The sequence below is a fragment of the Podarcis cretensis genome (genome assembly GCF_951804945.1).
Source record: "Podarcis cretensis genome assembly, chromosome: 1".
Classification (NCBI taxonomy): Eukaryota; Metazoa; Chordata; class Lepidosauria; order Squamata; family Lacertidae; genus Podarcis; species Podarcis cretensis.
The window spans coordinates 64,624,040-64,647,256 of record NC_137170.1 but is presented as its reverse complement, the minus strand read 5'-3'; the positions used below and the strand labels follow the sequence as shown (position 1 = coordinate 64,647,256).

The 23,217-nt window shown below is 42.5% G+C and overlaps 1 protein-coding gene across 8 annotated transcripts in view; it reads left to right on the top strand.

The window, feature by feature from the left end:
* BDNF (brain derived neurotrophic factor) overlaps positions 1-22,660 on the top strand; it is a 70,893-nt gene extending 48,233 nt beyond the window's left edge. For 6 of the 8 annotated variants that reach the window (XM_079972230.1, XM_079972232.1, XM_079972233.1 and 3 more), the window contains exon 2: positions 17,378-22,660. In XM_079972230.1, coding sequence (XP_079828356.1) covers positions 17,378-18,139 — 762 coding nt within the window. In that variant the 3' untranslated portion in view covers positions 18,140-22,660. Of the gene's footprint in view, positions 1-3,677; positions 4,057-4,760; positions 4,843-17,377 lie in introns of those variants that run through there. The other 2 variants (XM_079972228.1, XM_079972229.1) reach the window with 2 other exon arrangements.
* Positions 22,661-23,217: the final 557 nt, after the last annotated feature.

Genomic DNA, 23,217 nt, shown 5'->3' with positions numbered 1-23,217 from the left:
GCATAGCAGAGCCTCTAATGTTGAATATGGGGTGGGGGAATATCTTAGAATGATGGTGTTGGAAAGGGTCTTGGAGGTCCTGTAGACCAACCTCATGTCCAGTGCAGGTAATCCACCACTACAGCATCCTTGATAGGTGCTCAGCCCGCCTCTGTTTAGCAACCTCTAATGAAGAACAGCCCACCACTTTCTGGCGCAGTCTCTGTGCCAAAACAACTTGTGCTGTGAGAAAGTTATTTGCTTGTAATTTGAACTCTTTGGTTCAGGTCCTGTCCATTGGAGCAACAAAAAACAAATTTGCTCCAACAGCAGTGGAATAGCACTTCAAAAATTTGGAGATGGCTATCGTATTGTGTCTCCCGTCATTCAGATAGCCTGCTCCCAAAAAAGTTTGGGGCTTTGAAGTTAACTCCAAGGATTGAGCCTTGACATGACCTGAGAGCCAGTGCAGGTAATGAGTAATAGTATCAGGAAAGTGAGTGTCAGAGACCAGACAGGCCACTTTATTTTGCACGCACATGATCTCCCTTCCATCAGAGTAGTCACCCTCTCAACGTTCTGATGGCTAATGTGACAGATCTCCAGAGATCTCCCAAGCGTTTGCTCCCAGGGAAGGTTGTCCCATCACAATAATAAACTTTCTCATAAGAATATAATGACCTGTTGACTATTTTCATGAAATATTATTTGCAAGCAACCAGGCTTTGAGCCAAATTCTGAGAGGAACCAAGCCCTGAACAGCTGTTTTCACCAAACAGGCTCGACTTTTCGGAGAGTTGCAGGTACCTGGCAAAATCCCCTGGAATTTCCCAGGGAATGTGACCTGTGCATTGTTCTTAACACACAGGCTTGAGGACTTACAGGGTGGTAAAAACCAACATAATTTGTGGATTTCCTCTAATCAGCCCAATTTGCTTCTCTCACTCGTGTTTGCTTCAGTGATGAGGAGAGTTTGGTTCTCTGTTTTAAGCTAATTGAGAGTGATCCTCATGTTCTTGTCATGCTGCCAGTGCAGTTGTCATAAAGCATGTTTCAGGACCCCTGGAAACACCCTACTTGTGCAGTAGTTTCTCCCTATGCAGAGAGTTATTTCCTGCTTTTAATAATGATTTTGCTCTGCGGTGGAAGTGGGCGAAAGGCAAGGGAGGGGGAAGCTGGGTCTTAAATCAATACTGCTGGAGAAATCTGCTTCCACAAAGAGCATGTTTCCTCTTAGAATTGCAAATGAACATGAACAAACATCCCCTCCTCACACTCAATTCTTTAGTTTGTTATTTTGTTTGCGTGCCTATAAAACCAGAAGCTTGGATGGGAAGAGAAGAGTTAAAAAAGAAAAAGCCATATGGCAATAGCAGGAGGTCTGGCCACCCCACCTTAGGCTCGTGACAACATGCCCTACATTTAACCTACAGTCAGGAACTAATTAACAACACAGATGGGAGTGAGCTAGCATATGTATTAAGAGGAAAAAAATTAATACCCCAAAGGTTTTAATCAGAAGCCTTGCCTCTTTCTGGGTTAGAAGCCTAAGCATTGCCATAGGAAACTGCAAAATACTGTATATAGATGGGGAGGCAGTGCCTGGTAGTGGTTAGAGAGTGGGGGTCCTCTTCCGGCAGCAGCACTGGGGTGCTGCATGACTATAGGTAAGTCACAAAAAGCTGCTTACCTGCTTCAGTCTGATCAATGGGGAACAGAGATCAGCACTCTGGGTTTTGTAGTCTGAGTATTGGGGCAATGGGAATGTTTTTGTAAAAGCAAAGGAAGTTTTAAAAGATGTCCCTGCTGTATGAATGCAGGGACACAGGGAAATGGAAACTTAAGCTTAATTAACTTCTTATTTTGTACTACATGACTGAAGAGCCTTAATTTATAGATTGGTAGGTGGAGCTCCATACTTCCCCACCTTGTTTCTGAGAGGTGGTTGCTCCAATTTTAAAATCAGGGATTCCTTTCCCTTTGAATACTGGTTGCTGGGGAGCACAGGTGGGAAGAGGGTTCAGCTCCTTCTTGTGGTCCTTTCAGATGCCATCAGCCCTAGCAGGGGTGCCAACTCCTGGGAGCTGAGACCTTCCCCCCATTGGGGGGGCAGGCCACCCAATGTCCCCCAAAAATTGGGGTGGAGGAGGCCAAACGCGAGCTGAGCGCGGTGCCACTTCAATGGCCAGCTCATACTTGGTAGAGGAGGAGGCAGGAAGAGGAGGAGACACTGGCCACTGAAGCCACGCTCTGCCCACCCTCCTCCTGCTTGCATGGACAGAATGACCATAATAGTGCAATGTTGGATTCCTCCCTTTGCGTGGCTTGCAGCAAGTAGATAAACCCAAGCAACATTCTGTCCCCTTAAATCAGTGATGGCCAAACTTGGCCCTCCAGCTGTTTTGGGACTACAACTCCCATCATCCCTAGCTAACAGGACCAGTGGTCAGGGATGATGGGAATTGTAGTCCCAAAACAGCTGGAGGGCCGAGTTTGGCCATCACTGCATATACACTGTGAGGCTATTAGTTTTGTGTGTTTTGACTTTGGTTGTTACGTACATCCCTTATGCTGAACAAAATGATAACATAACAGTAAATTCCATATACAAAGATAGAATTTCACATACAGGGGGAACCTTTGTCCAAACTGGAAAATTAAAAAAAAAAATATTAAGCTATAGGTGTATTTAAGATACAATGAGTTTTATGTATTTTCTTCTTAATGTTGGCAAGTTACTTGCCTGCCATTGGCTGTGAGATCTGTCACAAAGCTCAGGTTTTCCCAACTTATATCAGACAAGTTTCTGCCACGTGCCGTCTTTCTGGGATTTGCCCCAGCAAGGCATTACTTTTGATGGAAAGAATGTCAGAAGACACCAAAACCAGGTCCTAAATCTCAAGACAAGCCTGAAACAAACCAGGTTTTTCCTTTTGCCGAATGGTTTAAAATGGAAAGTTGGAAATACATAAATTAGGAGTGAAAGGTTCAAACAATTTCTCCGGCGGCGGGGGGGGGGGGGGCTGAGTCCTTTCCTATCTGTGGAGAGAGAGAAACTCTTGCTTAAAGCCCCATTTAGCTTTGTATAAATAATTTATAGAAATGCATATGTATGTATACACTTATATATCTGATAAATGTATAAATCACTTTATATTATTTTTTGGTAGTGGTGTATTTATATACATTTGGGGGGCATGAATTCCTTAGCAGGGCTCATTATATACGACTGGTGCATGATGTTCTTTTATTAACCACAGCGTTTTGATCACAGGCTACTATTTGTTACTAAAATAAGAGTGGTGCCTGTGTGTGTGTGTGCACATAAATATTCATAATTGTGGAATAAATCTCTTCATTTCAAGGAAGTTCCTGGGCCGGAGGTTTCTAGTGCTGATCTGTCAGAAAAGCATGTGATTTGACTGCGATGGTAACGAATGATCAAAAAGTACTAGTTGGGGCAGGAAACCACCAGGGTCTGCCTGCCCAGCGTTTGAGAGTGTATTAATACAGATCCATTAGCGCTGCACGCAGCCCTCGCTGCAAACATCTCCCTGCTGCCAGGGGCTCCAGCGTAAATGAATGCGGCGAGGCTTTTCCTTGAACTCGGCTGTTGGCTAACTGGATCAGCATGGCAAGTCAATACACATTGTCCTTTTGGGTTGTGGTGGAATGTCCGGCTCTTCCTTCTGACTTTCTTCCAGAGGCCACCCACTATGGAACTAGAATGCAAGCTGGATCCCTTGCCCAAATAAGGAGAGCATCCTTTAATGGCTATGCTGAGCAAGGGACTGGACTGGGCATGTGCCGAGAGGGATCTTGGCATAGATCAGGGATAGCCAGGAAATGATTGGCAGCACGACTGACAAATACAAGCCTTCCAACATGGAGAGAGAGGAAAAAAATAACCTGTTGTTGTCAAATACCTGTTGAAGCGCTGTTAACTGGCATTTCCAGTTCAGCACAGCCTGCTGCAATCTCTTCCATTCCGAGGCCAGCTATGGCTAATAGCAAGGTGTTGGTTCCAACTCTTTGTCACCTTCACCAATGCCACCCACTGTCAGAATATCAGCAGAGGTAAGTATATGGACATACATAGGAAGCTGCCTTATCAGACCATTGTTCCATCTAGCTCAATATTGTCTACACTGGCAGGGAGATGCTCTCCAGGGTTTCAGGCAGGGTTCTCTCCAAGCCTACACTGGAGACACCAGGGATTTAACCTGGGACCTTCTGCCTGCAAAGCAGATTCTCAACCACTGAGCTACAGGACTCCTCCTAGGTATGGTACTTGGAATAGTCTGAGGCTGAGTGGCCACCGTCCCCCTTGATTTCTTTCTCTCTCAAAAGTGGATCAGATGTTCACAACTGTGCCTGTCCCCTGGTATCCTGGACTCTGTGCCATTCCACATTGATTTTTCTTTTCTGCAAAGGCACTGGGGTGCATTTTCTAGTAGTGCCCTACAGATATGCTGTTTTGGTTGGCTAGAAAGGAATTGCCTTGTGCTGCAAATCTGGTGTGTAGCAGTGATGTCTCGACTCTGATTTGCGCATCAGGCAGAACTCCCTGTTAATATGAAAGAGCTTGAAAACGAGTTGAATGTGCTCTAGCTGAGAAGTGGCCTCCTGTGGCCTCCAAGGTCCATGGCCTTCTAAACTTCAAACTCCCATCAGTCCTGGCTGGGACAGTCCAGGATATTGGGAGCAGCAGCCTTGATTGCCACAGCTTTTCCATCCCTATTCTAGTGGTGTAATAGACTGGACTCTTCTCCTTTCTGCAGCCAAGCCCAGCAACATACTGCTACTATGGGAGGTAGAGATGAAAAGGATGTGGCAGTAGCAATACAGTCTGTGAGCCTTGAGGTAAGGAGTTACTGGAGATTTCTGGGTTTGGTTTAGCATTGCGTGAGAACAAGGCCATGGTCTTTCTCTGTGACTGGAGTAGTTTGAGGGGGGATTTAACCCTCTGATCCAGCAAGCCTAGTTCTGCTAGAGCATCACTTTGGGTAAAGGGGTGTAGAAAGGTGGGGCAGGGGGCTTGTTTTTCTTTCCCCTCCAGATGTGCACTGCAAGCAAAGCCCCAAATCACTGTGCTATGTGCTTTCCACATACACCCTCTTGAGTCTAACTTGGCAACTGGATAGCAGATGTTCCACCGCAGAGGCTCAGATTTAGCTCAGAGTTTTTCAGTTGGTATTCCCTATTATCAATACTTGAATTAAGTGAAGAATCCTAGAGTCATCCTGCCTGCAGCCGTCCCTTGGTGGACTTGAACCACCAACCTTCTGGTTAATAGCCAGAGTTCCTGTTAGGAGGACCACAATGGGCACTTGAGCAGTAGTTTGGGGGCAGGGCAAGAGCCAACTCCAGGGGGGCGTGGGCACCCACAATAATATAATGGTGAGGGCCAGGCACCCACAAATCAATGAAAAAAGCTGGCAGGCAGCAGCGGTGCTGCCTCCGAGAGAGAAGCAGTTCAGCTCCACCCTCCTCAGATGTGGAGGCAAAGTCTTTCTGCCTCTGCATCCAAGCCCCTCCCATGGAAAAGGAGGCCTCGCTGGATGCTGGTAGCAGGAGAAACAAGAGTCGTCGCCACCGCCAGCGGCTGCAACGTGGACATGCGACATCACACGCACACGCCTGCACATAGTGCATGTGACGTCACACGTACTATGTGCAGGTATGTGCATGTGACCTTGCACGTCCGTGTTGCAGCAGCGGGCACCCACAATCCTGTGGGTGAGATGGCACCCCTGCTCCCATATCCTAATTTAGGGCTTTCATGAAAAGTAGCAATTCCAGAAGCCCCCAGCCCGTCCTGCAGTTTGTACTTCATTTTTTCTTAGGTTTCATCTGTCACAGTACTTCATGTGTGTTACTGGCTTCTGCCAATACTTTTGTCTGTACATTGTGTTCCTGTTTGTGGTAGGCATGTTATTAATCTCCAAGCAAAACCATAATGCAAAACTGGCATCAATAATAAATCATGGCTGTTGTCCAGTTGGGTAACAAGTGTTACTATCTACTCAATCAAAATTCAGAGAATGTGGCTTGTGATTTGCATTTTGTTCCTTAATATGCCTATAAACATGGTCTGTTTCAGGGTGCATGTCTAGTAGCTTGCTCTAGAATGGGCTATCAAAAGAGGTAGCTAGTAAAATTACTAGATGCAGGCTTTCCAAACAGCGCTGAGATTAGGGTACCTGCTCAAAACTGGACATTATTCCCAAATAGAATGCCTTCTACATAAAATGTTCTGTTGATGCTGGAATATTCCCACTACACAACTATGATTTACAATTTGTTGACATCTTTATTGTTTAGTAAGGCTTTTCCTATAATTATTGCAACATAATTATCACTGGATAACATTGGATTGAAAATACTCGGAAGCAGCTTTGACAGCAAACCCATATGAATTACAATTCCATTTTTATGTGTCTAGCTTTTCCCAAATGATTGCTCTTGGGCTCAGCTGCAAAGGAAACTTTTCTGTAGAATTAAAAGGCCTCATTTGCATCAAAGGTATGAATTACAATAAGATTATTATAAAGTGAGTGATACATGCATTTTTTAAAATGCACAATTATTTTCCATTGTTTGTACAAGCTAGTTAATATTTACTAATTAGTGTTTCCATCACCCTGAAGATACAAAACCCCTCAAGGTCTGCTAGGACTCTGTCAAGCTTTCAAACAAGATGGGTTAATCCATTTTTTAACTAACAACAATATACCAAGCTGGGGGTGTGCATAGAGGTCTCCCATCATCATTTAAGGCAAGGAGGTAAAATCTGTGGCAACAATTCCCATCATCCCTGACCATAGGCCATGCTAGGTGGGTCTAATGGAAGTCGGCTGACAATATCTGGAATGTTTGCACAGGTTTTCCACCCCTGATTAAGATACTTCAACCAGCGCATCAGATCCATATTGGAATGGGGAAAGTCTATCACAGTAACGAACTGTACCTTTCTCGGAGCTGTTGCATGAAGTGTTACAGATAGCAGTGGTTGGAGGAACCATATCTCTGAGAACATCTGCCATGGTGTGTTTTGAATTGGGTTGCAGTTTGTGTCACCCTGGACATATCTACACACAGAGAGATCAAGGACATTTTGGTCAAGTGCAGTTAGCAAACAGCCAAAGAAGGCCATGGCCCAAGACACATAATTGTCAAAAAGCAGCACTGGCATGGTCTAATTTTTCCCTTGTACTCTATTGGTTAAAGAGGCTTTTCTGTGCCAGCTAGCCTAAGGATCATGATTTTCATAATTGGGCGTTGTTTTTCATGATGATGCCAGTGCTGAATGGGGGGAGGGAAGTTTATTAAAGTTATTTTTAGTGGTCGGCCAAGTTTGAGAGCAACAGATCTAAAAACTGGCCATTGTGGTTTCTTGAGCATATGTGTGAGTGTCTTCCATAACCTATATTTTGGAAAGCAGAATATGAGTCCATAAATTATAGGGATTGGGATGAGGGAAGGCAGGGGTGGGGTAAGAGAATCAAGAATGGTAGAAAACATTTCACTTTCCGGCAGATGGCCAAAGGGCGAACATCCCATGAATGGCCAGTCAGCAAAATCTTTTGTAAGTACTTGCAGAGTAGTGGTTTAGCCCTATGCTTTAGTTGAGATGCCTTCATGGCAGGCAATTGCACTAGGTGACCCTCAGGATCCCTTCCAACACTACCTTTCTATGTTTCTATGATTCTCTATATTCCAAGAATGTGGAAGTAGGTGGTGGGAATCTTCTGGGGATTTTGTAGGTGATGGGATGGATTGTCTTTCTATCCCGTGCATCAGAAAGTGGGAAGGAAAGGCATGTACTATCCTGTGAACTCTATTGCAGTGTTTCCCAACCTTGTGCCTCCAGCTGTTTTTGAACTACAACTCCCATCATCCCTGACTAGCAAGACCAGTGGCAAGGGATGATGGGAATTGTAGTCCAAAAACAGCTGGAGGCACAAGGTTGGGAAACACTGCTCTATTGACAAGCACACTCATGGTCAAATATTTTGATGTTTCTTATTTGATGGTTTCTTATATGAGCAAAACTGTAAACCGTGGGCAACCAAGACAATTGCTTCTTCCACTGGCAGTTTAGCATGTGTTTTTGTGTGTCATTAGCATGTGTTTTTGTGTGTGGTTCTTTGTTTTCTTGTTTTCATTAATTAAAAAAATAATTATACAGCTGGATGAATAAATATCCCGGAGGATAACGTGTGTGCTTAACTGCCAGCAGCCTATGCATTTGACTGCTAACTCTGCTTGCTCTCAGTATGTTTAGTCTTTGCAAATCATGTCCTGACATGCAGCACATTTTGGTATCTGTTCCCACACCTATAAAAAGATACATAAAGCAGGAATCTTTTGTAGGCGCCTTTAAATAACACCAAGCACACTGAAGTACTGCATGCATGATAATAGGAGGAAATTAATTCCCTGGTTTTATGGAATCCTGTACGCATTTACTCGGGAAGTTGAGCATCCCACTGAATTCAGTGGTGTTTACTTATGATTAACCTGCCAGTTTTCTAACCTGTTTCAGTGCATTTTTATTCAGAAATAATCCCCACTGGGTTGAATGGGACTTATTCACCCAGGCAGGGGTTCATAGTTTTGCCACCTTCCTATGATCTTTTTCTATGTTATAAATTGTAGAATTGTCATGTGTGATCCTAGAGATGCCTTCTCAAAAGTAAGTTGTATTGAGTCCAATGAGTTTTACTCAGTAGCTGATGGTGTGGTGGGACACTCATGCTCACTTGAACTCTGGTCAGTCACATCGCTGTTGCTTACCAGGAGGGAAGGGGAGAGGGGTGGGGAGGTTGTCATGGTGGAAATGCACCAGCAGGAGTACCTGATTGGCTCCCCCATGCCAGCTTCACTGCCACCTTGCCCCTCCCCCTCTATCTCCCAGTAAGCAACTGCAATGTGACCAACAGGAGGTCAGGTGAGCCGTGCTGCCTCCTCACCCCATCCACTACTACTCCCAGGAAAGTGAGTATACACACTTTCTTGGCGATAAACCATACTGAATCCAATGGGGATTAATTCTGAGAAGACAGGCATAGGATTGCACTGTAAATGTCACTGTTTATAGATTTGTAAGCAAGTTTCAGTGCCGGACTTCTGCTGAAAGATGCAATCCTTTGCTACTAACTACTAACTTTGTTACTAACAGAGTAATTCAGATGTAAAGGTAATTCAGATGTGGAAAGGTTAACTTTGGATGGTATTTTTCTTGTTTCCTCAAACATACATCACAGCAACTCAGTTTTTAGTACAATTGCAAAGTGATCTCAATCTGTCCAATTCAGAGTGTAGGCGTTTGGTATATATCCTCTATTGTTTCAGTTGTTATCGTGTTATGTGCATGTGGTGTGCATGGATTTGCAACCCAACTTGGTACATTTGCTAGAGAATGATGGGTAAGAAATATAATGAACTGTGTATGCGCATATATTTTTATGTGTATAATATACAGTGGAAACTTTTCCAAGAGAGCTGGGTTTGTCAAGGCTGTATTGGAGGCCAGAGTTTCTGATTTGAAAGGCCTGCCTACCAAAGCTCCTGCCTTGTGGGCTTTGTTGAGTAGTTATTGATAGGGCAGAGGCACTCTGGCCATGCTCAGAGGCATTCTCATTAGCACTGTATGTTCCAGGGTGAATAGTCAGTAGAATCTGTGGCCAAGCTCTGTCTCAAATGTTGCAGTTTTACTGTATCTGAGAATGCTGACTGGGCGGCAAAAGGTCTGGATGAGTTCTTGGGAAGTGCTGTTTTCCATAGCTGTCAACTTACAGATTTGAAAATAAGGGACCAGCAGCCTTGAAAATAAGGGACCAGCAGCCAAAATAAGGGATCTGCAGCCTCACCTGTTCCAGGCACTCCAGTCTTCCTGTCCTCCTGCAGTCTGGTCCAACTCATGCTGGGTAGCTTCAAGAACACTGTCCAACCAACTTTGTAACCAGAGGTTCAACTGAATAGAATCTGAATCACATGCACCACAAGGCCTATGCAGCCTCAACTTAAGATGGCTCCCCAGCCTGGCTTTGCACTGCAAAGTTTGCAGCAGCACGTGCAACAAATGGCATCCAGTATTCAAAAAAACCCTCAGCTTGCATTAACTAGCCACACACAAGGCATGCAAGCTCCACCCCCAGTCGTTCTTAGACTTCTTATTGGGTGAGCAACACAGCCAAGCAACACAGTTAGAGCATCCCTCCTCCCTGGCCAGCAGGGAGGGAGGGAGAGGAGCTGCTTCCTTTGAAATTTAAGGGACATCATTTAAGGGACATTTAAGGGACATCCATCAATAAGGGACAGCAGCGGGACATGGCGCTGGAATAAGGGACTGTCCCTTCAAATAAGGGACACTTGACAGCTATGGCTGTTTTCGCAAGTAGCAACTACATGTCAAGGCAAGAGGAGAGATGGACTTTTGCAGGCCTGCACCAGGCCAATTCTGGGCTTCTGACCTATTTTGAAGCCTTAAAGCTTCCTTTCCAACCCCTTCCATCCAGGTCTTCTTACATTTCTACAGCAGGGCCAGCCCAATACATTTTGGCACCTGAGGTGAACCACAAAATTGTGCCTCTGGGGAAAAAAGGTTGAGTAGCTGCATTGGGATCTGCTGTCCCTGTGGATCCTGCCACCTGAGGTGGTCACCTCACCTTGCCTCATGGGTGAGCTGGTCTTGCAAGGCAGCTGGCAGAAACTGGCTTATTTCCACACATACACCCCAAGCAGTCTGCCACAAATGACTGTGTTTGAATGTGTCAGGAACGATGTAGGTTGAAGTGGAATGTTACAGGCGGGTGTGGGGGACTCCCTGGTCCTGAATGGGGCAACTGTGTCCATGGAGGAGCAGGTCAGTTCTGTGTCCAGGGCAGCTGTGTGTCCAGGGCATCCATCTGGTACACAGGCTGATACCCTACCTGCCCGTGGACTGTCTTGCCAGAATGGTGCATGCTTTAGTTATCTCCTGCTTGGACTACTGCAATGTGCTCTACGTGGGGCTACCTTTGAAGGTGACCTGGAAACTACCACTAATCCAGAATGCGACAGCTAGACTGATGACTGGGAGCGGCTGCTGAGACCACATAACACTGGTCTTGAAAGACCTACATTTCCAAGCACAATTCCAAGTGTTGGTGCTGACCTTTAAAATCCTAAACGGCCTTGGCCCAGTATACCTGAAGGAGCATCTGCACCCCCATTGTTCAACCCAGAAACTGAGGTCCAGCCCCAAGGGCCTTCTGGTAGTTCCCTCACTGCGAGAAGCGAAGTTACAGGGAACCAGGAAGAGGGCCTTCTAGGTAGTGGCGCCCGCCCTGTGGAAAGCCCTCCCATCAGATGTCAAAGAAATAAACAACTATCTGATGTTTAGAAGACATCTGAAGGCAGCCCTGTTTAGGGAAGTTTTTGATGACTGTTGTTTTAATGTATTTTTAATCTTTTGTTGGAAGCTGCCCAGAGTGGCTGGGGAAACCCAGTCGGATGGGTGGGGTATAAAGGTATAAATATATTATTGTTGTTGTTGTTGTTGTTGTTGTTAAGTTTGACACCCTCTGCTTCTTATGGGAAAGGGAAGGAGGTTTTCATTTGCCTGCCTTCTAGGCCAGGGGTAAAGGGTATTTATGTGGCCCCACACTTCTAGATAAAAGGCTCCCACCCCCCAATTCTGTAGCTGTATATCCATCAGAGGGTGTAAGCTCTGGGGAGGGCCCCCAGATTTCAACACCCTTAACAAACATGAAAAAGGTTCTTAAAGAGTAGATTATTGTGGTCATCTGGAAACAGATAATTGTATACGTTTGTATTCCCACCTCATGGGAAAATACACTCACAGATCCATCTTAAGAAGCAATGAATATACTTTCTGGAAGGAGAGTAATGTTTTCAGAGGAAGAAAATTGTCCAGTTTTGCGAGGTGGGAGGGGGATATTTGCAACAGGAGCACATCCTTAAAGAAAGATGTGAATTGTGCATGTCAAGTAAGAAACAAAAGCTCATTTACTGAGCAAAGAAAGTTTATGACTCAAAATTTGACCCAGTTCTCTAAGCTGCCTAAGAGATGTCTCTTTATACATGAGCTGATTTTTCAGAACCCCTTTTTCTGTTATGACCTCACACCACAAGACTGCCTCACTTGATGTGATTTGTCTCTGAGTTTCCACAATGAGCTCACTGCTGAGTCTTGTGTGTAGAAAAAGATGTGCTCTCTGTGTGTTCTTCCTCACAAAAAATATATATAGAAAAGAACTTCTATGAATAGTTATGGTGTGGGGAGTGTGTGGCATAAACGTTCATAGGCAATAGCCTGACCTACTGCATTCAATGCTCAGTGTAAACTCATACACATGGAGGGATGTTGAAGTTGACGGTAAAATGTATCTGAAGTGTCTTAGGCAAGGTGTGGACTGAGACAATGGAAGACAAAGTGTAGGCAAGATGAGAGTGAGAGACATCATGTCTACATGGCCTTAAATGCAGCACTGTCCACTTCTGAGGGGAAAGAGCTACCCCATGCCTGAGAGTGTTGAACTGCATATGTGTACATGCACCCCTTCTGCCCCACAGCTGTGGAGCTCTTTTCCTCCAGATGCCTCCCAAAAGCAATGCATGAAGCAATTCAGAAATGCTTCAAAACATCTTTTTCTTTGGGTTAGCTAGCTGTGCCCAGGCCTTATCAGGAAGGTGGACATTATATGTTTTAATGGTGTGTTTTTTAAGAGAGAGAGAGAGATTTCATGTATTATAAGTTACCCAAATAAGAGCATCATATGTGAGCACCAAGGTAACTTATAATTGCGTATGATAATACTCAAGGCTAATAATTGAAATAAATAAATCAAAATTATGATGAGAGACACTCAGATCTTTTAATCCCTGCTCTGTATCATTGCCTCTGAACTGCCCTTTGAAGTTACCGTACCTTTTGCTATAAATGTTTGCCTGCTGTCATTATTTAGAAGTGTGTGGCATCAGGCCACACCATGAACTTGGCTCCAGAACCAGTTCAGCAGTCTCCCAATGTGAATTCCCTGGTACGTGCATCATTCAGTCAACAAAGGGCAAAATGGAAATCCAGGTGGTAGGTGGGTGGTGAAGATAGCTCTGAGAGAAAATGAACTTTAAGCACCCTACATTTGCTCAGTTGCCATCTTGCCACATATTTATGGAATTTACATGCCAAAAGCTGGCTTTGGTCGCCTCAATTACCAGATCAATTTGTACAAATCTTTATAAAGACCTTTTTGAAGTCAGATGACAGATATATAGGATTTTTCAGAATAAATGCAGCAAACAATTCAGTGAGGGATGACCTGCAAGGACTGAGTAAACTATTAATATTTATACAAAGATGCCACAATGATATATATGAATAGGAAGAATGACTAGTATCCAAAGGACGTGTTGAGCTTAGATTATTGTCAACAGAATTCCTAACGGCATAACATTTCCTCATACGAACATCAGGGCCTAAAACTTGGGCAATTCCTGTCTTAGTGCGTAAAGCGCCTTTGTTGTGCTTTTCCTCTGACAAGTGTTAGGATTCCTTGTTTCCCACAGAATAAGGATGTGAAGTAAGTCTTTATACATAGCGCTGTGTTGGCAAACAAAAAGAGTGTTTACTCCAGTCCTTACTGCCAAGTATGAGGTACTTCGGCGTGAACATCAAAAGCACTGAAATGAGTATTAGCTGATTCTTAAGAAACGTGAATAATGCTATTGCTTGCTAGAAAGAAGCAATTGGTCAGCCACAAAGTTGTGAAAGGAGGCAGAAGAGTGGAACAAGTTCAGAAAGGAAGGTAACCCACTAGGCTCCTCCACATGGCTTGGGTGTTGATCGTTCATCCTGAAGTTAGAGTATGTACGGAGCTTTATTGCACATTCACTCTGATTCGTTTATACAACAATGAGCATCCAACTGGATGTGTGCAGTGATTATGCACTATGTGTTTCTATACATTTTGCCCATTGCTTTCCCAACTGCAGAGAGTCTGTGTTGTTGTTTTAAGTGGATTTGTTGTGCTAGGCTGACATTTAATTGTGTATACCTAATTTTCTAGTATGTGCTTGAAACCCTCTCTCAAAGTCATGATCCTAACTTTGGTAAAATCAGAAAACTGGGATTTTGTGTCTTTTCGTAGGGAGACTTGCAAAGTTCCTCAACCTGTCACAAAAGTAAAGATTATCCAGGAAAATATATTTCCTACTCTAGGTTGGGATAAAAGTCTTCCAAGACCAAAGCAAAGGTGGGAAAGCAGATTGTTTGAAGCTGTATAAGGCAACCAGCTTTAATTCCATTGTGGTGGGTTTCTCCTTGATAAGTTTCTTTATTCCTTTGTGACTTAGGCTCACATTAACAACACAGCTACAGCCGTGTGGGGACTACTTCTCTGTGGGATAATCAGGGTAAATAAAAATAAGTGGATTTTTTTAAACCACATCTTTAAAAAATAATTAGATTGTAACTTTTGTTCAGATTTCAGCTATAAGTTTTTCTTTTTAAAAATAACCTGGTTCAAAATGAAAGCAAAAATAGAACTTCTTAAAACTAAATTTATAACCGTACAAATTCATGAAAGGCTGCTTTAAAAAAGGAAAGAAAGAAAGAAAAGTGAGGAAAACATTTTCATCAGTCATTAATAAGTACAGTAGTTCATGCATTTATATTCTGGGTTGATAGTGGGGTTCAGGATCTTGAAAGACAACACGTGTCATCCAGTAATCCGTCTGAGTGCATGTGATGGGGGCCCATTTTTAAATTAAAACCATATCTACAATATCCATCTCATATCATAGATGCAATTAGCTGAGAGAATCAACAGAAGCAGATAGGGCTTATGCCTCATTCTGCCCTCAGGCTTCCTTGATCCAGAATGGCTCTTGCAATCCCCACATACCACAATCCTCATAATTCAGTGCATTAACTTGTTTAGGAGTTTTACCCAATTAAGGGAAACTTTTTTTCCATAGTGACATGGCATTTACTCATAAAGTGATGATGTCACTCTATGAATTCTTTTGCCTATTGCATCTAGCATTCAAATATGTTTCCTCAAGAGTGGGGAAATGTCAGGCTTGTAGGATCTTTTCATTTTGTTTTGTTTTTTGCGTGCTAAGATCCCGCAGCTCCCGCCATCCCAATCCACACAATAGACATGACACAGTGTACTGGGATCAAATAAGGCCACAATTTTATTGCTTACAGGTGTCAGAAGCCTGGCCTAAGCATTGGGTTCTGCCAAGGACTTCCAGGTCCACCTGCTGGAAGTAAAACCTGGGCCAACCCAACAGGGGAGGGGGACCTATGACTTACATCAAATAGGAGTGCCACCTGCTGTCCTGAGCATTTGGACAAACTAAACTCCTCCTGGATCCCTTTAATGGGGTACCCATTACTCAGAGGGGCAGGCAGAGGCTACAGCTTCCCCTCCAGCCAAGACTAAGGCTTACCCAATGCCTAAACTGCCAAAGTTGTGACAGTTGCTATGAGGTAGCCTGTTGGGTTGTGAGTCATGGGGCAATTTGCCTGATGGAAAAATTCCTGCCCAGTCTCAAATATGGCAGCCAACAGCATCCATAGCAAGGTCCAGCATGAAAATAAAGCAAAAAAACAGAGAGGAAGGGAGGGAGATCTGCCTTCCCCAGCTGTATTACTAGGCATAATTTAGAAAAGGGCCCATATGAAGATCATTTTTGCTTTCCTTGTCCCCCCCCCCCATGAAAAGAAACATGGAGGGCACATTTAAATTCATTGATTCTCCCCTCCCTTTTTAAAAAAAAGAAATTCCATAATTGAACTCTTTGGTTTATGGTGAGATTTGACCATTTCTTCTTCTAAAACGGTAATTAAAGACACACTCCTAAACTTGCACACTATGTAAGCAGCAAAGCTTTGTACATGATTGTTTCTTTTGCTTGTTTGCAAGCTAGGCACCATGTACTTACACTTTACCTTGATTTTTCACCCTTCAAAACTGGTCTGGGGAGATGTTCCAGTCAGGAATTCCAGGGGTATATCTTTCCCAGACACTCGCTCCAGATAAATTTCCCCACAGAACAGTGTTTTACCTAAACTGCCATATACTAAAGAAAATGTCCAGGCATAAATTGAACAAGTGCCTTCTAAAAATTACCATAGTATATTCTGCAAGGGAGCACATGCTAGAAAACAAGAGCAGACTGGAAAAGTGATGAAGAGGGACAGCTTGACAGGGAGCACCAGCCTTGTTGCCTTGGTAATGGGCTGTCACATTCCCTTTCCTTCTCCCCCAAGTTATACAGACCAAGGACAGTGCAGGGGCTTCACTGACCCTCAGTTAGAGCACGAAGGAGGGGTCTTGACCTCTGCTTCACTGAATTTCATTGCCTGCTAGTTTAGTACAGAGAGATGAGCAGCATGCAAGCAAGCAAGCCAGCAAGCACCTCCATGTGCCACAAAATAGCAAAAGGCAAGGATGTAATTGGGCTGGATTTTAAAAATGTTCCTGAACAACCCCACAACCCCATTTTGGCTTCCCTTTAATTGGGATAGCTGAATACTTCCCTTGTTACTCAGTATTCCCTTAATACACCTTTACCTTCACTTACAAATGCCACCTCAGCTGCATGAAAATATCTGTTGTAATTGCACCTGGTATCTGTGAGTTCCACAGGTCAATTTTTTTGCTACACAAAAACAAGCAAGCCAAAGCTCATTGCAGGAAAGTCTGGTGTGTGTTGGGGCTTGTGTGCATGCTCTCCATGCTCTCCCATGCTGACAGATGGTTATTTGCTCCTCAATTTCTGAAATGTAGTTTTGGGAGCCTTAAGCACTGTGAGGCAATCCTTTCCCCCCTTTGTCTTTTTAAAGGTAATTACTGTTCATATAGTTCCAACCTCCGTCCTGAGATCTTTCTGCAAAAGACAATAACTTTCTGAAATCTTTCCCCATTACTGCATGCATACCGCAGATGCTTAGTAACCTTTCCAAGCATGCTGTTACACTTGTCATGCAAATAGAGGATAATTAATTATCATGCCTAGAGTGTGACATTTACTGTGCAAGGGTTCTTGAGACTTCAAGCCAACATCTTTAACTAGTTCCAAGCAGGGTAGTCCAATCACTGGCTTCTGCCATAGTGAGCGCTCTCAATGAATGCCTTTGTGACATAAAAGATAAATGTGGGAAACCTTTTTCCAGGTGTGATTTCTGTCGCTTGACTGGGATGACGGAATATAAACGCATGCCAATTGTCTCTGTGTGAGGTTAAAAAGTTACATAGGGTTAACACATAACTCTTTCCAACTTGGCAGAGGCGGGGGATGTATGCTTGTTGCTTCTTTCATCTATTTGTTCTGAATTCCTTCTTTTCTATCTTTCTTCCCCTCTTCTTGTCGCCCACAGTTCCACCAAGTGAAAAGAGTGATGACCATCCTTTTCCTTACTATGGTTATTTCATACTTCAGTTGCATGAAAGCTGCCCCAATGAAAGAAGTGAGCATCAGAGGACCAGGCAGCTTGGCTTATCCCGGTCTCCGGACACAGGGAAACCTGGAGAACCTCGGCGGGCCCAATGACGCCTCCAGAGGATTGACGTCCTTGGCGGACACTTTTGAACATGTCATAGAGGAGCTCCTGGATGAGCAGCAGGTCATCCAGCCCAGCAAGGAAAATAAGGATGCCGACTTGTACTCATCTCGGGTGATGCTAAGCAGTCAAGTGCCTTTGGAGCCACCACTGCTCTTTCTGCTTGAGGAGTATAAAAACTACTTGGATGCTGCAAACATGTCCATGAGGGTCCGGCGTCACTCCGACCCGGCTCGCCGCGGGGAGCTGAGTGTGTGTGACAGTACGAGCGAGTGGGTGACGGCGGCTGAGAAAAAAACTGCGGTGGACATGTCAGGGGCAACCGTTACAGTCCTGGAAAAAGTCCCGGTACCCAAAGGCCAACTGAAGCAATATTTTTATGAGACCAAATGCAACTCCAAGGGTTATACGAAAGAGGGCTGCCGGGGCATAGACAAGAGGTACTGGAATTCCCAGTGCCGAACTACCCAGTCTTATGTGCGAGCTCTCACTATGGATAACAAGAAGAGAGTTGGATGGCGGTTTATAAGAATAGACACTTCCTGTGTTTGTACACTGACCATAAAAAGGGGAAGATAGTGGATTTGTGTTGTATAGATTATATTGAGACAAAATTTATCTATTTGTATATATACATAACAGGGTAAATTATTCAGTAAGAAAGAAAAAAAATAATTTTATGGACTGCATGTATAAATGAAGTTTATACAGTACAGTGGTTCCACAATCTATTTATTGAACATATCCATGAGCTAAAGAGGAACAAGACAGACAGACAGAGAGAGAGAGAGAGAGAGAGAGAGAGATAAATTCATTTGCGCACAACTTTGAGAAAAAAATGCATTACATTCCTCTAACATTGTGGTTTGTTGCTGTTGCCAAGAATTGAAAACTTAAAAAAATTAAAAAAATAAAATTGCATGCTGCTTCAATTGTGAATTGATGATAAACTGTCCTTTCAAAAAAAAGAAAATGAACCAAAACATTCCGTTTACATTTTAGACAGTAAGTATCTTGATTCCTATTAGTATTATATCTGTTTACTGCTTTTAAATTCTTCTGGTAGCGTTGGAATTAAAACAATGTCAAGGTGCTGTTGTCATAGTTTTACTGTTGATTTTTTTTTTTAATTTTAAAATTCCCACATGGTTTTAAAAAGAGGAGATTACTCCCTGTCATCACCGTATATGTTCTGGATAAAACAAATTTGGGGTTTTTTTGTATGTTGTGAAGGTGTTTGCAATATCAAATCAGACTACTGAAAAAAATAATAAAAAAGGCAACTGAAAAAGACAGTGTTGATGTTCCTCCCAGTGCTCTTTTCTAATCTACAGGCAGCACTTTTATGTTTGTCTAGGTGTGGTTTCTATTCTATGATTGTTGCTTTAAAGTCCTGCCTTTTGCTTGTTTTGTATTTTGGTTGTTCTGGGGTCCGTCCGTCCCCCAACACCTTTCCTCTCTTAGGAAGAAAACAAATTGCATTCTATTTCAAATATATTCCCCCCATTTTCCTTGGGTGTTGAGAACAAAGATGATTGCCCCAGCCTAGGAAGGGAGATCTGCATACACAGCTGGTGTGGATTCCTCAGGATCTTTCGCCAGGCTGCAATGAGCTTGGTGAGGATGGAGAATCTCATCACCATTCTCTCGTTGTATGAGCGGAGTCGGTTCAGGGAGAAGTAGTATTTGTGTCTGGATTAAGTATCCCCTTGAAGTACAATTGCCAAATCTTGGCAAGAAAAAAAAGAGGAAAAGAATCACATGAATATCAGATGGTACTTTAGCAAATACATTTGGAATGCCACAATGCTGTAACTTATGGATCCAGACGGTCTACAGTTGTGTTGGCAACGGAAGGAGTAGCAATCGCTACTGAAAAGAACTGCACAGAGACAGTGAAGCAGTAAAGGCTTCCCTGTGCGAGTAAATATATGCAGGGCAGCCAGATGCTCTTATTGTAAAAAAGAATGTCTAGTATGCCCCGGTTCTCAAATACCTGCTACTTTTTCTACTTGAGATAATATGACAGAATCCAGGCCTGAAGGAGTGGCTCTGGAATCAGATAGGCAGAGCCTTCTACCTCAAAACCCAACTACCTGTTTCGTCTAAATATGTCTGCAACGGTCTATGGCTTTTTGAGAGGTAGCACACAATAGCCTTATCTTCTACAGGCAAGAGAATCCTGTAGAACCATAGTTCTTGGTTTAAAAGGAAATCCTAGGATGCAATCCTGGCATCAGTTGCATGCACTTTAATTAAAGGTAACTCCAGTGGTACTCTTAAGGAAGTAACTGAGCACAGGACTGATGCCTCTGGCCTTGGATAATTATCAGCAAATCCAGCACAACCTGCAACACAAATAGACAATGACTACATTAGAAATGCCACAGCAAGAGTGTGACCTCTCACTAAATATATTCGGTTTTTGTTTTGGCATGCATCATATAACCCACACGTTGCAATGCAGACAGTGTCATTTATCAAGGGATAATTGCATGTATATTTCATAGTGACGATGCCTACTTCCATGGGTGGGGTCCAATGTTTTGCTAAGCAGAGGTCTTTGCTTTGATGTAGGCCTAGTTTTTCAAAAGTGGTAGATAAGGTAAATCTGTTTCTGGACTGAACCATTTCAAACTGAAAATGAAATACCCCCCACCTCCCCAGAGTGGGGAGGCAGTCATGTCAGGGAGAAGGCTAGGCTACAGCCCTTCTCCTTTGAAATCTAGTTTTCTATGTGAAGGGGGAAAGGAGGTATTCAATTATATGAATCTCCACCTGCAGTCTAAAGTAGTACAGTCCAGACACTGGTTTACTATTTGTTTGAACTAGGCTATAAATAAAAACACAACCTTTCTTGGGTGACATTTCAACTAGAAGACTCAGGCCTTAAGATAATGTGTCTTAAAACACCACAATCCAAAAATAAGCTATTTCAGATGCTGGGATTATTAATTTAGCAGTAGAAATCAGTCCCTCATTTCATTAATAGCCAGTTTATGCAGTTATCAGAAGTAAAAATTGGATGAAAACAAACTTAGCATTTTTATTTATAGAAAATATCAAAGCTTTTCACCAACTTCTAATACAGGAAGAAGAAGGTTGGTTCTGGGTTATTACAAATCTATTCACTCTCCTTGGACATGTGTTCACTGTTGAAAAACAAAACACTAACCCAATTGATTAACGACAGTATGCAGGTAGATGCTTTGCCATTAATCAACTCTTGACTGCCCAAGGCTGGGCAAATAAATGGTTGTTACCATAAAGGAAAGCAGATGCTGTCATTGTCCATTTTTAATAGGCAATCCAACTGGAGCTAAATCAGCCTTTCAGCCCAATAGCAATCCCTTTATTTAGCTTTAACCTGCATCCCAGGCTATCTTCACCACAAAATCCTAATAGACATTTAATATAAGACATATAACTTAAAGGCAGGAAAAATATCTGGGTTACATTAATCCATGCATTTGGAATGGAAAGTCTTTGTAAGATTGTGTTATAAGCAAGAAGCTGTTTTCGTTCACACTTTTGAAAGTGGAAATGGAGGGGAATCATTGTCATCCCTCGGTGGTGTTTTCTTATGCGATGAGAAAATATCACAATCCTGATTTCCTTCAGATCCATTAAGCTAGTTCCCTGCTTTAAGGCTGCTCCTAACTTTATGTAGCGAAACAGTGTGCAGACTTGTTCTCAAGCCATTTCCGCTGATATAAATGGATTCCCTTCCAGCCCCACTGTGTATATAACTAGGTCAACATCCTCACTCAGTCCTAACTAAAGCCTGTCACCTAAATTCCCACTAAAAAATTGCAGTGGATCATTATTTAGAGTCATGCGGTTCACAGTCAAAACAAAGGGAAAATCTGAAAGTAAGGTAACTATTGCATATCAGATATACTATACTAATTTAGCCTATATAAAAGATTCTTGGAATAGGTGTGATCTTATATCTGGATGCATAATATTGGTTTCTGGCTATTTTTTAACTCACAAGGAAAGAAAATGATTTTTGCTATAATATAATCCACCAGCAGAACAGAACATAGAAATGTTTTTGTACATATCCAGAGTGAATCAGCTTTATAATAACTTTATCCCTGTTGGGCATCATATAACATAGGATTAAAAATTAAATAAAATCAGATTTAGCCAGTCCTATTCCTAATAAACTGGAGAATCCTATTCCGTTAGTGGACAATGACTGATACAAGCCCAAAATATTTCAGCCTTCAAACAGGACAAATTAAGGCTCCAACCACTATAGCAGATCTACTCAACTCCATGGGCTTACTGTGGAATCACAAGTTTGTGTATCACAGATTGGAAGCTACATAAGAATGTAATTCGTATATCTAGGAATACTAAATTTTTATTACTAGTACACTGTAAACACACAAACAACCACAGTACAAATCATTATTTGGATGCAGAATCTGCTATGCAACGAATCAATATAGCCCTAGCTTTTGTAAACTGAAACAAGCACTATTCTTAACACCCATTCTATGCCAGACCTACTACTACAAAATAGATACATGATCACAGGCTTGGCAGTTTTAGTTGAACTGGGGTTTCAAAAATGTCACTCAATTGATTTTTATTTTTTTTTATTTTTTGCTGTGATCTGTCTGTGGCAAAAGTATTTCATGCATGTCTTTGGCCCTATTGTTTTGTTCAAAAAAAAAAAAATCCTCTTGCAAATGTAAGTTAATGTCTGTGGCCTTGTTCTCTCTTATTCACCATGTGTAACAAATATTTATTGTATATTTATATAATTTTATGGGATTTTTGGAAAAAAATGAATCTGGCATTAAATCTTACAAGCATCTGCGTCACATTGTAAATAAAATTAAGCTATATTTAAGTGTACTGATTAACATATAATATATGTTTAAATATAGATTTTTATGTTTTTTAAATATATTTTCAATATATATATATATATACAGTATATATAAACTCGGGTTTTTTGGGACCATGTGACTTTTCTCTAATTGTAAACCAAACATGAGTTTTACAATGAAGATGTGTGTTCTTTTTTTCCCCCAAAAGCAAAATCTACTTTTATTTTAACAATAAAATCTTCTTGGTAAGGCAGCTAGGCAGCTGTTTCATATTTGGACAGTTGGCAGGGGAGGGGGAGTTGCAAGAGGTCCTTTTCCACGCACACACACAAGGATTCCCCCGCCCCTCCCAGAATAATTCCTAGCAAAACTAGCATCCATGGATCAAACATCATGATTTTCATTCAACTATAAAACAATGAACAAGTCTAACTTTGTATATATCCATATTAAAAAACTGAATCATGTATGTGAATACATGATGCCCGGATCTGATAGCTCCAGAACATATTTAAAGGTTCCAATGTACCGATTCTGCTCTGTGCGGTTCTGAGCTGCTCAATTTGGTTCAGCGATAAAGACCAATCTGCTCACATAAAAGAGTTCTTCCTTGCTCTGCATCAGCACTCCCTAGAACACAGGTGGGGAATCTTTGCCCCTCCAGACTCCCATCAGCCTGACCAGCGACAGGGATATAGGCTTTCCAACCCCGCTCTAGAACTTTGGCAAAATGAGCCATCATTGTTAGGCAGATCATGCACTGAATTTTTTGAAAACTGGGACACTGATCAGCTTTTATATCCTTTTCTG